At 49.8% G+C, this 13,812-nt stretch overlaps 1 protein-coding gene across 1 annotated transcript in view; it reads right to left on the reverse strand.

Annotated features, from left to right (window-relative positions):
• The window catches only part of tafa5a (TAFA chemokine like family member 5a), a 183,915-nt gene that overhangs the window by 13,518 nt on the left and 156,585 nt on the right, over positions 1-13,812 (reverse strand). Inside the window, exons 3-4 of the mRNA XM_056277762.1 lie at positions 11,638-11,765; positions 659-890 (exon numbers count right to left, since the gene is read on the reverse strand). Coding sequence (XP_056133737.1) covers positions 882-890; positions 11,638-11,765 — 137 coding nt within the window. The 3' untranslated portion in view covers positions 659-881. The remainder of the gene's footprint in view (positions 1-658; positions 891-11,637; positions 11,766-13,812) is intronic.

Here is a 13,812-nt window from a genome sequence, read left to right on the forward strand (position 1 = left end):
CATGATATCACTGTCATATCACTGTCATATCACAGTCATAACACTGTAGTATCACTGTCATACTGTCGTCATATCATTGTCATATCGCTGTCATGTCACAGTCATATCACCACCATATCACCATCATATTAACATATCACTGTCGTATCACAATCATATCACAGTCATATTACTGTCATATCAACATATCACCGTCGTAACACCGTCATATAACTGTAATGTCATTGTCACATCGACGTCATCTCACTGTCATATCATAACACCATCAGCTGTCTTATCACAGTTATATCACTGTTATAACACCACCATATCACTGTCATATCACCATCATAACACCATCATAGCCCTGTCATATCAGTCTTATCACAGTTATATCACTGTTATAACACCATCATAGCCCTGTCATATCACTGTTAAAACACCATCATATCACTGTCATATCACAATCATAACACTTTTGTATCGCTGTCATATCACAGTCATGTCACTGTCATATCGCCATCATCACTGTCATAACACCATCGTATCACCGTCATATCACTGTCATATTGCTATGATATCACTGTGCTATCAACGTCATAACACCATTGTATCACTGTCATATCACCGTCATAACAGATTCCCCCTCTCTGTCTGTCTGCCAACACAGCAGCTGTACCTGTCTGCCTCTGCGAGGCCATCGGTGCTCTGTAGCTGCTTGTGTTGCTTCCTGCCTTTTTCGGGACCGGGGTTGGTTGGAGTTGTGGTGGTGATTGCTGTGGTGGTGGTGGTGTTGGTTTTGGTAGTGGTGGTAGTAGATGTAGTAGGTTTTGGCTGTCTGTCAAGGGGTCGTCAATGCTCCCCGCCATAATGCGAGTGTGCCGGGGGGGACTCTTGCCACGTCATAGAGCCTGAGGGGAGAAAGTGGGATGGAAAGGGGGAGGAGGGAAAGGGAGAGGGCAGTTTTTATGGTTACCAAGCTCAAGATCAGGATGTGTTTTGTTATATTATATTGAGATGGAGTTTTTTTTTTCCCCTAGATTTTGACAGTCACACTACCGCCACCACCATCTTTCTTTTCCTGACAAAGGGGCACTGAGAGGTGCTGTTTTGCCAGTGTACCTTCCATAACAACACGCCAAGCTGTTCTGGGCTTGTGCTCGTTTTCAGGCAACCGTTTATATGCATGCAGAGCTAAACGTGTGTGTGTGTGTGTGTGTGTGTGTGTGGGAGTGAAACCATTTCCGATTCTACGCAATAGCTTGCCAACATGGCAGCAGAAACCGAGAAACCCTGAGTGTTTTCGAGGAAGAAGAAAAGTAAAAGGAGAGCAGGAGACTGAAAAACATTTCACTTTAGCCACTGTCTGTGCGTGCAAACATCCGTCTGTCTGTCTGTCTGTTGTGTGTGTATACATGCGAGTGTGCACGCTTTTATCCATGTGTGTGTGCATATGAATGTGTGTGTGTGTGTGTGTGTGTGTGTGTGTGTGTGTGTGTGTGTGTGTGTGTGTGTGTGTGTGTCTGTGCATTTGTGCGTGCACATGGCTATCACTTGTTTGTTGGAGTGAGCCTCCCCGTTGGTTGTACTGAATGGGAGCTGCTGGCAACAGCGGTACAACCCGGCAATGCCTTCCTGCTTAATTAGAAAACAATGGGCCTCACGCATGAATCATGCATATGCACCAATTCTGATCTTCAGTTGTGCGTGCGAACAATTGAAGAACTTTTGTGGCACTCGTCAATACCTGCATTACTTCCCACTTGTTCTTAGGTGAGATCCGAATTGAAGAGTGTCCGAGACCACATGTAAGCCAGTATGCACAAAAGCCAACCTGCGTTTTGTGCTGCGAAATATTAACAATGATGATGAAAAATCGTGGGGTAACACAACGTAGTTAATCCGTACGGATCGACCCCCAAGGTCAGCACACACACACACACATTCACCTAGGGGCAATTTAGTATGGCTGATTCACCTGACCTACATGTCTCTGGACTGTGGGAGGAAACCGGGGCACCTGGAGGAAACCCACGCAGACACGGGGAGAACATGCAAACTCCACATAGAGGATGACCCGGGACGACTCGCAAGGTTGGACTATGCTGGGGCTCGAACCCAAGGTTGGACTACCCCGGGGCTCAAACCCAGGACCTTCTTGCTGTGAGGCAACCGTGCTAACCACTACACCACCATCATAGTGAAATATACAGTTTTACTGCCACTACTACTTTTTAAAGTAATAATTCCCTAAATCTCGATGCAGGGCTGCAGTGAAAAGATAGACAAGACAGATGCGTGCTGTGTGTTGCTCTGAAGCGCAATGATTGGTTGCTTATGCAAAAAAAAGAACAATTGTGTGTTCATTTTAAGAGGGTATGTTGAGGCCTAACGAATCAATCGGGGATGCTCAACAACTCGGTATTGAATATTTTATACATTTCAAGATTTTATTTAAACACTGGACATCTTGAAGGTTGTTTTCATGTAAGACCATGGGCAAAAGTCCCTTGCTTTAAGTGCTTTACAGAATAAATGGAGAGCAAAGTTATATTCGTCTCCCCTTTCTTTCCTTTCCTTCTTTTGTCTGTGCGTTACCTGCAGCGGCTTGTTGGTCTGTGGTTTGCACACGGCACCTGAGTCTGCTGCCTTGATACGGGTTTATTGTTACGTTTCCTTATGCTAATCGCAAAGTGCTGGCACGTGCGCCCAATTCAAGCTCAAAAGCAGTCCATTGACAGACTCAGGTGGGCGAGAACGAAATTGGTCGGTGCACATTTCACGAATCCCATTTTCCATTTCCGGCACATTGGGCCTCGTGCTTTGGACAACGAGAATGGCTGAAACCGGGTAGTGGTGACAAATGGGCAGGGGCTATTTCCTCGGACATTTGGACCTTGGGGCTAACAACAACGCACCTCACCTAGCCGATCAATCCCGCTAGCTCTTAAACGACTGATAAAAACCTGGGATTACAGACCCGCTCGTCCTCTTTTAGTTGGGTTTTCTCTTCTTTCCCTTCATTCCTCTCTGTACTAACAAGCAAATAGTCACATTGTCTTTCTCAATTACCCAAAATGGAGGGCCCAGTATTTTCCAAGCATAGAGGTTGTGCTGACTTGGCTCCCTCCAGATGTAAGCTGGCAGACAGAGCTAATGGTTAGCAGCAACAACTTCCCCCTCTCATCTCTCTCTCTCTTTCTTTTGCTCTCCCCCTATCCCCTGTCTGTCTGTCTGCAACGATTCTGTTCAGCCCACTGTTGGTTGTGTCCTAGCATGCCTGCAGGGCCCAAAGGGATCAATTATGGAGGCCGGTACCAACCCGGAACCGCAGGGGAGCTGGTGGGGATGGTGGGGGCGTGGGGGATCCTGTCAGGCCCCAGCCTCAGTCAGATCCATTGAGAGAGAGAGAGAGAGAGAGAGAGAGAGCAAGTCTGATAGGGAGCTAGAGGCCCTAATGCCCCCGCTCACAACCCCCGATCGAAATAGCTTTTTTACACTTGGCCGAACACCCCTGTGAGCTCTCATTGACTGATGTGTAAATGTGTAAATACTGTAGGAGCTGGAAGGAAGACATGGGCAGCGGGGTCGTCTCGTGTAAGCTGCACCCTTGGAGACGAGGGCTTTAAGTTTGAGTATGAAAACATTTCACAGTTTGGCGAATCCTCTTCTACATAAAGAAAGACTTCTTCGAGTGCATGATATATGCACATGCATGAAGACAAAGTACAAGCCCCACCGCCTCCCCCCCAACACCCACACACACACACACACACACACACACACACAGAGCCAGACTAGAGATCATGCTCAGCTGAAACAAAACACACTTCCTCACTCTAACCACGTTTTCTCACAACTATGAAGCTCATCTCCTCCTCTCCGCTCTCCACTTGTCTCTTCACCCCCCCAAACTACTGTCCCTACTCTCCCTCCCCCTTTAGTTTTTCTCCTCGCTCCTCGCTCCTCGCTCCTCTCCCCTCTCTACCGTTCTCCCTCTCTCTGCTCCTCAGTGTGTGTGGGGGTGGGGGTGGGGGTGGGGGGGGTAAATAAATAAAACTCTTGATTAAAGCAGTTGCATCCTCTCTCACAGCGGGCGCCAGCTACACGGCTCTCCGCTGACAGCCTGAACACGCCGGTCCCAGCCGACCCAGTGGATCACACTGTATGGTTAAGACCTGGCTAGACATTTAAGTCTCCCCAGTAACAGTCGTTGTGTGTGAGTGTGTGAATAATGTAACGACCACGGATGACTAGACTCGCTAGCCCTTGGCTAACGGGTCAGACCCTCTAGTTGACTGGTTAGCAGAGTCGCCTGTGTTGCGGGCTACCCAGGTTCGCTTCCCAGCTGCGGTGGATTCCCGGCTGCCTCCTGAATTCCCTACAAGATGGCTGCATGACTGTAGACGTACGTGGCCGATTGAAAGCGTACCGACAACCGTGATATGTGGAACGCACAAAATGCTTTGCACTGAACCGTTTCAACGCTTCGCAGCTGTCTGCTGCATTCGTTTCCTGAATTTGTTTTTTCCCTCAAAGCTATGCAACGTCTTAAAATGTCACCAGCAATGGTGCATTAGGGCCTTTACATGCAGAACCCTGCAGTGACCCTACCGGACCTCAGAGACAACTGCTGTTCTGCACCGACCTAGCTGAAGGATTTGAAAATGTTAGCAAGTGTGTGTACCGTATATGAAACACTAAGAAACTTGTTATGGCAGTCACTTCTGGCTGTTTTTTTCCCCTTTGATACACGAGAGTCTGTGCAATTATAACTTGTCAGAAAGGAAAACGGCTTTTGAAAGGGGCATCCTTTTCAGCCAACTTAACAAGGCTGTAAGCCTAAAGACGGGAGTCAACACTCAATGCAAACCAGTTTGAAAATGACATGAATGGACTTCTTTTTTTTTTAACGATCTGCCTGACTATGTCTGTCTACTCAAATCTCAGTCTCGGTGCCTTTTCTCCATCTTTCTCACTCTCCCTTCTCACTCAATCGCACAGCACTCACTCCTCTCACTGTGCTTCTTTTGCTGTCTTGTATTGTTCGCTCTATCAGCCTGTCACAAAAGCCGTCAGATAACCTGGGGTGATTGCGCTCCTCTCCATTAATGGCATTTTCTCTCTTCTCTCTTCCTCTCTCTCCCCCCCTATCACAGTGTTGGTGCATGCAGAGAGAGATAGCTCCTTGTGCTGTTTCATCTGCCAGTCTAAAATGGTGGAGGGCACAACGCGGAGCAGCCTCGTCTCAGGAGAGAGACGGCAATAAGCCTTTCACGGTAGAGAGGAGGTATGGGAGATGACTGCTGAGACTACATATCGTTTCGCCATCAGAGGACGGTGCAAGAAAAAAAAGAAGGAAAAAAAAGAGCAGCAAAGGCAGCGTTTGACTCCGGGGAACAGACAGATAAGATGTAGATTCAAGTGATTTAGCGTCACAGGCGGGAGGGAAGCGTTTCAGCAGCATCCAGTTAGCCTTTTCGCTGCCTGGTGAATTCAGAAAGTTTCCTTACCGAGCACTTCTCCATCACACAGGATCATTCTGCGATATTTGCAGGAAGCCGTTGTCGGCGCGCTGCGGCTTGACCCCTTGCATCCTTGCGTTGGCTTCCTGTGTGCGTTGCGGTCACAGCAGTAAGGATTACTGCGCTCTCTCTAGGTCACTTTGTGAAAGAGCACTGGCTAAATACTGGAAGCTTCAGTGAAAATGTAAGACCTGCACCATGGTTAGAAAGAAAAAAACTGGGGTGTCCGGGTAGCGTAGCGGTCTGTTCCGGTGCCTACCAACACGGGGATCGCCAGTTCGAATCCCCGTGTTGGTGAATCCTCGACTTGGTTCAGCATCCATACAAACACAATTGGCCGTGTCTGCGGATGGGAAGCCGGATGTGGTTATGTGTCCTGGTAGCTACACAAGCGCCTTCTCTGGTCGGTCGGGGCACCTGTTTAGGAGGGATGGGGAAATGGAGGCAATAGCGTGATCGTCCCACTCACTATGTCCCCCCTGGCGAAACTCCTCACTGTCAGGTGAAATGAAGCGGCTGGCGACTCCACACGTCATGCTACGAATGGAATAATGTGTACCATTGTGCAAGTTTTTTCTTTTTCTTCTTTTTTGCGGGGAGGGGGATTTTTCCTCCTTTTTCCTCCCAATTGTACCTGGCCAATTACCCAACTCTTCTGCTCCACCCCCTCTACCGATCCGGGGGGGCTGCAGACTACCACACGCCTCCATACATGTGGAGTCGCCAGCTGCTTCTTTTCACCTGACAGTGAGGAGTTTCACCAGGGGGATGTAGCACGTGGGAGGATCACGCTAGTCCCCCCTCCCCCCTGAACAGGCGCCCCGACTGACCGACCAGAGGAGGCGCTAGTGCAACGACCAGGACACATACCCACATCCGGCTTCCCAACCGCAGACACGGCCAATCGTGTCTGTAAGGACGCCCGACCAAGCCGGAGGTAACACAGGGATTCGAACCAGCGGTCCCCGTGTTGTTAGGCAACTGAACAGACCACTATGCTACCCGGATGCTCCCAGGTTAATCAAACTCTTGAAGTTGAAACAGATCATCTACCATGGCTGTTTAATTCTGTTGTTTTACATCCAGAAATAGGCCCGTTTGTGACCCATGGCTCTCCATCCCCTTCACAATATTCACTCGCTGCTGTTGCGCACTGCTGATAAAAGTCTCTTGCAAGGCACCAACATCAACGGGCGCCAATGCCCACATCCATCTTCATTCATTTGCTCTGGAGCGGGCCTTGGAAAAAAAGAAAAGAAAAAAAAACACAAACACAAATCTATATCGTGTTATTTTTGACAGGCACAACATGTGTTCTTCACAGAGGAGTCAAACCAAGACGAATGGGACTGCATGGGAAGAGGGCAGGTCACGCGTGTTTTCGGGTCCTTGCGAATCCAAATTATATGAAAAGTGAGAGAGAGAGAGGAGTAATATCGAGCAGACAGCGAGTCAAAAAAGACAGAAAAGAAGCAAGCGATGGAGGCAACTGAGCCGAGTGACATTCGGCCGGTCAAGGGAGGACACACATACATCAAATCTAGCTCGCAAGTCACTGTCATCCTCGTTAGCGGCCAACAAGTAGACAGCAGGTCACCGGTGTCAGCCTGAACTAACGTCACCCGATGCTCGGCAGAATAAAATACACATACAATCTCCAAAGAGTTGACTGGCACACATACACCGCCTCACAACATTTGCCCAAAGAGGCCTTTGCGCCTTGGCGATGTCGGATACGGGGCTGAGTCAGAATGAATTGGCTTAGTCATAACAACCCCCCCTCCCCGGGGGGGGGGCTTGTCTGTTCATCTGTGTTGATGTTTTCGTACAAACACCTGACAGACAGGTCGGACATGCTCACTGGACTTTGCACTCGCAACGGTCATCTTGGGGCACCGCAGGGGTGGTGGGTATTTTGGGTTTGCATGATGTTTTACATCCAATATCCGTAGGCATTTGGGGGCAATTTGTCCAAAATGACCCGGGGGGGGGGGTATGGTGAGCAGGTAAATAGTTTGTTTGTAAGATAAGACAAGCTGTACTGTATTGATCCCTGTGGGGAAAGTCATCCTCTGCATTTATCCCATGTTTTTCCAGAAGTGCTCTCTGAAAGTCTGTGGATAACGATGTTTGTTTGGGAGTGGGGGGGGGGGCTCCTGTAAGCCCTGTTAAAGCAGACTCTGGATGGTCTTGCGAGGTACCACATCTCCATAACTTTCCCATTATTATCAACAGGAGCAGTCCCATTACACCACTCAGTGGCTCCTGCTTTCCCCTGTGTGTGTGGGGGGAGGGGAGGGAGGGGGCGTGGCTTCCTTCCCCTGTCACTCTGCGACTCCCTCCTGATTGCCGCCAGTATATCTACCCCAGTTCTCCGACCACTCATCGCCAGATCGGCGTTTCAGCCACAGTGGTAGTTTCTTGTCCTCCGCTGCGCTACAATATCCTGTTCAGTCGTGTTGTTTGCATTACCCGTATTCACCGTGTTTCCTTGTACTTCCGGTATCACTTTCCTCCGGCCCCCCTACCTGCTTACTAAATCCCCGAGCTTATCCTCAGCCAGCCACGCCCCCCCCCCCTCGTCCACCTGTCCTGCTCCGCTCAACCACCGTCGCCTCGCTACCTCGCCTGCCATCCTCATCCCCCTTTATTCCTACAATAACCCCCCTTTTTATATGACTTAACTCCATTATCTGTGTCTGCGTTTGGGTCCGCCGGTACTGATCATAACAATTTGCACATGTAGCCTAGCTGTCCGTCCACCTGACTAGCTGTCACCATGCTTAACAGCCAATAGAGGAGGCATGAATACCTGTCATTTCCAGCACACTGACAGCCAAGTAGATGACGGGCCTACCGGCTGACATCCTAAATAGAAAATGACACGAACAAAGGCCAACCCATGCAGGGTAAATCAGTGACGCAAAGGAAGGAATGTGCCAGAAAAATTAATATGTGATGCTTAGACATGTGCCTGCATGCACAGGGACAAAATATGCACGAATGTGCACATGTGCACATACGTACGATAGTTCAAACGAATGCATTGCACTCAAGTACACACTTACTAACCCACAGTAATATTAAGTGTGACTACACAGAGGGCTCCACCGATGCAGTAGAAATACACAACACAGAGCACAGAAATATCACCACGAAGCAGACATACATGCACACACACACGCACAATCATGCAATGCAAAACCACCCATAAGCCCTCCATAAGTTCCGAGACACAGCTCCAGTCCTGTTTGTCAAGTCTAGTATATAAACGGATCCGACTTGGTGTCACCCGTGAGTGCATGTGCGCTATCTGACTGCCCAGATAACAAATTACCCTGTAGCAGCAACATGTAACGTCTGTCATTCCGGTCTGCGGGACCAGGTATATTATGGCGTATGTCAGAAACACATGGTCCCCCCCACCTCCCCCGCACGCTACGGGCCCAGGGGCAGGACTTCCCTGATAACCAAGCGTATCATTTGGATTCAGCACCCTCCACGCGGCGCACACGGATGTGAGCGTGTGTGCAACAGTACAAATGTTTCTAACTGGAGGGTGTGCGTGTGGCGTTGGGGTGAAGTCGCAGCGCTGTAGTCCGCTTATGACTAAGTTGTGACCGATGCATTACTGATGCCCCGTCACCCTGCAGTGCTCACACACTGACATTAAGATAGAGCAGTGCCTGTCTGCGCATGTGTGTGTGTGTGTGTGTTGGTGGGAAGGCAACATTGGCGTCTTTTACATGTACGCTAAAGCGGGCTTTATTGCAATGGGTGATGGGAAAAGGGGCATGGAGGAGGACTGGCGAGGTGGGGCGCTAGCGAGGAGGACGGGTGGTGTCTCGACGAGCACACGCAGCAGCCTCCCCATCTGTCGCCATCATTAACGTTAAGAGCGGCCCTAATTCAAGCTAATCACCGGCCACGAGCGCATAAACAAACTGCACTGAGTTTGCTGAGATGAGTGGAAGATAAGGAGGAGGTGGGGGGGGGGGCAGGAGGAAAGACCTTTCTGGGGCTTGTGAAGTGAATGTGCCCTTACCGGCGGGCTTTCGGGCTGAAGGACAGCAACCTGGCACAGTGTGATGGAGACTGGAGACGAGGGTGTGGACGGTCACCTGGAATCTATTCGGCGACTCAGATGCTCGGTACAGTCACGTCACGTAGTTTCTTTTAACGTTTGATTAATATGTATATGAAGTGCTCATAACCAATAACTGACTCAAAACAGAGGAGGGTTCAGGGGACGTCCGGGTAGCGTAGCCGTCTATTCCGTTGCCTACCAACACAGGGATCCCGGTTCGAATCCCCGTGTTAACTCTGGCTTGGTCGGGCATCCCTACAGACACAATTGGACATGTCCGCGGGTGGGAAGCCGGATGTGGGTATGTGTCCTGGTCACTGCACTAGCGCCCCCTCTGGTCGGTCGGTACACCTGTTTGGGAACTGGGGGTGAATAGTGTGATCCTCCCACGCGCTACGTCCCCCTGGCGAAACTCCTCACTGTCAGGTGAAAAGAAGCGGCTGTTGACTCCACATGTATGGGAGGAGGCATGTGGTAGTCTGCAGCCCTCCCCGGATCAGCAGAGGGGGTGGAGCAGCGACCGGGACGGCTCGGAAGAATGGGGTAATTGGCTGGATACAATTGGGGAGAAAAAAAGGGGGGGGGAATTCAAAAAATAGAAAAGAAAACAGGAGCGTTTGACTGGACATGACAGTTTTAAATTGCAACATATCGTTAGTACTCAGCGGATGAAGCGGCGTAGTGTACTTTGATTATGTGGCACTTTGTTCTTTCAAAAGCTCAGTCAATCAATTTGAGAGTACAAAATGTCTTAAGTCAAAAAAAAAAGAAAGAAAGAAAAATAACAAGGAGAACGAGTCAGTTTTAAGGCGTTTGAACAGGAGAAGCCATATGCAGTTACAGATTGGGGCTTTACAGATGTTGGACCAGTGGATGTCACGACGCCACATGGTTTGATGCCACAGAGCTTGTTTAAATGACCAGTTCTCGCTAATTAGGGGCCCTGTGATTTCCACAAAACAGTTATAGAATTACAGAACGGAGGCTTAAAAACCAGACTTCAGGTATAAACAGAGGAGTGTGAGGGAGAGTTGGGGGAGATTACCCCACAATCTGTCCACATATTAGGAATTGGACGTAATTTGTCCTTAGACCACGCGCCGCTCCCCCTCGCAGGAACCCTGCCGCGCTTCCGTGTCTTTGTTTGCGCTCACGTGCACATCACGGCATGCACGCGTCAGTAAAGGTGCGTGGATAACATGTTGTACGGCACGGGGGAAACATTCCTCGACCAGCAGTTAACAACATCATAAAAACGAAGAAAATGTGGCTTTGGTTTTTGCAGTTGTAGTTGATTATACACATTTCCTCACAGTAAGGACAGGTTAAGAGCATCCGGGTAGCGTAGCAGTCTATTCCCTTGCCTACCAACACGGGGATCGCCGGTTTGAATCCCCGTGTTATCTCCTGCTTGGTCAGGTGTCCCTACAGACACAATTGGCCGTGTCTGCGGGTGGGAAGCCAGATGGGGGTATGTCTCCTGGTCGCTGCACTAGCGCCACCTCTGGTCGGTCGGGGCGCCTGTTCAGGCGGGGAGGGGGAACTGGGGGGAATAGCGTGATCCTCCCACGCGCTATGTCCCCCTGGTGAAACTCCTCACTGTCAGGTGAAAAGAAGCGGCTGGCAACTCCACATGTATCGGAGGAGGCATGTGGTAGTCTGCAGCCCTCCCTGGATCGGCAGAGGGGGGTGGAGCAGCGACCAGGAGGGCTCGGAAGAGTGGGCTAATTTGGCCGGATACAATTGGGGAGAAAAAGGGGGGAAAAATAAAATGGAATTTGGAAAAATTAAAACATATTTTTTTCTAGGGCCCTTCTTTCCTCAATAAAATGACTTTAAGATGCCACAAACTCCACCGAGATTCACTTGTGTCTTCGACCTATGACCTCTAGGGTATCAGTACAATGTCTATACTCTTACACTGATAATAATAAAATCCCCGGAGTGTGCAATGTTTATTTTTTATTTTGTACTTTAATACATCTCTGCTGCAGTTTACAAGCAGTTTATGAAAGCTGACTTGCAGATAGAGAGGGCGGTACTCACCGTGGTTGTTTTCACCCGGCCTCCAGGCTGTGTACAAGTCCAGCCGGATTTATTGACTAACAGGTCACAGCCCTCATCCTCCAGACATGGCACCATCTCACACCACTGCTTTTTCCGTACAATACCAGCTGCCCGGGAGAAGAGAGAGAGAGAGAGAAATGGAGGAAGAGGGAGGTAGGTGAAGGCATTGGGCATGCAGATCGAAATGAATTAAGAGAGAGACAGATGAAGACGAACAGAGGTTGAACGATGGAGAGGAGGGGATGAAGGGAGAGATGGATAGAGGAAGAGAGAAAAGCAGTTGGAGGGATGGAGGCAATAAATGTTGAATGAATAGATAGATAGATAGATAGATAGATAGATAGATGGAGAGAGCCAGAGAGGTGGTTTTGAGCGACAGATATGGGTGGAGATCAGAAAAGTGACAGAATAGCGGAAAGACGTAGGGAGAGAGTGAAATAGACAGAGAAGGTGGAGAAAGCTCACGCGAGTGGATGGAAAAGACAGAGAGATGCAAGGGTGTGGAGTGAAGGAGAGAGGAGAGATGCCGGTAGGAGACGGAACAAGGGAAAGATAGCGGTGAGAGGGGGTGACAGCGAGAGAGAAGGGGGGAGAGACACAGTCAAGTCAGGACAATAAAAATCCCTCAGCGTGTTTACTACATGCTCCTCCTATGCAGTTTAATCTCTTTTCAACCGCACAGCAAGAGTGAACCTTCTCCTTGCTTTACTTCACACATTTGTTAACCGCCCAGAGAGGAAAACGTCTCCGCGCCCTCTGGTTGGGGTGCAAGGTCAGCCAAATATACCAGGCGTAGCACCCCAGGGGTCAATAGAGGTATCCAGGACATTCAGCCACTTAATACTTTCACACACATAAGGACACACGAGAGTTTGACAGGTGTGACTGGTGTGCAGGGCCGAACTTTTCGGTGACCGCTGGGCTATCGCGCCCCCCATTTCTCATCCAGGGAACATTTGCTGATCTGGAATGTTCTTTTACTGCGACGCCTTCAGACGCTCACAGACAACGACGGATGTCTGTAGCAGCTTTACGCCCACACAATGGCACTCATTCGCATCAGGGAGCACACTAGACAGCCGCCATCTTCCGCCGTTATATCCCGCAGCGGCGCCGTGGTGGAGATTAGGGATGAAACGTCACACTTCAAGGTGTTTTATTGGTTGCTGAGCGCGTAATTGCACAATGACTGCCGTCAAAGACAGCACAACACATAAAGAGATGTTGTTAAAGCGTGTGGCAATTATTTCAGGAGCTGTGGATATTTGTGTGTGTGTTTTTTCTTCCAAGATGGTATTCAACTATGAAGACAGAGACACGTGAAGATAGAGACACGTGCGGTGGAATGAAAACCCACATCGCAAACGCAATCGACCACAAACATCACGACGAGGATCGAGCACGGACTGCTCAGACAGGCTTCTATAGTGTGTCTGTGGGAGCCGCCGCACAGCCGTCGACTCACCGACTCAACCCAGTCAACAGACAGACAACCAAATAACAAACGACTTCTAACATTAACGCGGGAAAGGTACACCATCGAACATTTAAAAAGTCCCTAAGGGTGTCCGGGTGGTGTAGCGGTCTAGTCCGTTGCCTACCAACACAGGGATCACCGGTTCGAATCCCCGTGTTACCTCCAGCTTGGTCGGGTGTCCCTACAGAAACAGTTGGCTGTGTCTGCGGGTGGGAAGCCGGATGTGGGTATGTGTCCTGGTCGCTGCACTAGCGCCTCCTCTGGTTGGTCAGGGCGCCTGTTCGGGGGGGGGAGGAGAGAATGGTGGGAATAGCATGATCCTCCCCAATGCTACGTCCCCCTGGCGAAACTCCTCACTGTCAGGCGAAACTCCTCACCGTCAGGTGAAAAGAAGCGGCTGGCGACTCCACGTGTATGGGAGGAGGCGTGTGGTAGTCTGCAGCCCTCCCTGGATCAGCAGAGGGGGATGGAGCAGCAACCGGCGGACGGCTCGGAAGAGTGGGGTAATTGGCTGGATGCAATTGAGGAGAAAAAGGGGGGGAAATCCCTCCCAACCCCTCCCTGCCCCCCCAAAAAAGTCCCTTAAACAGTCAAAGGCAAAGACATGATGTTACGTAGCTCCACCAGAGATCTCGTGTTTTATTCTTTCTTCCTGCCTTCAGTAGCAGAACCAAATT

This window comes from Lampris incognitus, chromosome 3 (assembly GCF_029633865.1).
Source record: "Lampris incognitus isolate fLamInc1 chromosome 3, fLamInc1.hap2, whole genome shotgun sequence".
Classification (NCBI taxonomy): domain Eukaryota; kingdom Metazoa; phylum Chordata; class Actinopteri; order Lampriformes; family Lampridae; genus Lampris; species Lampris incognitus.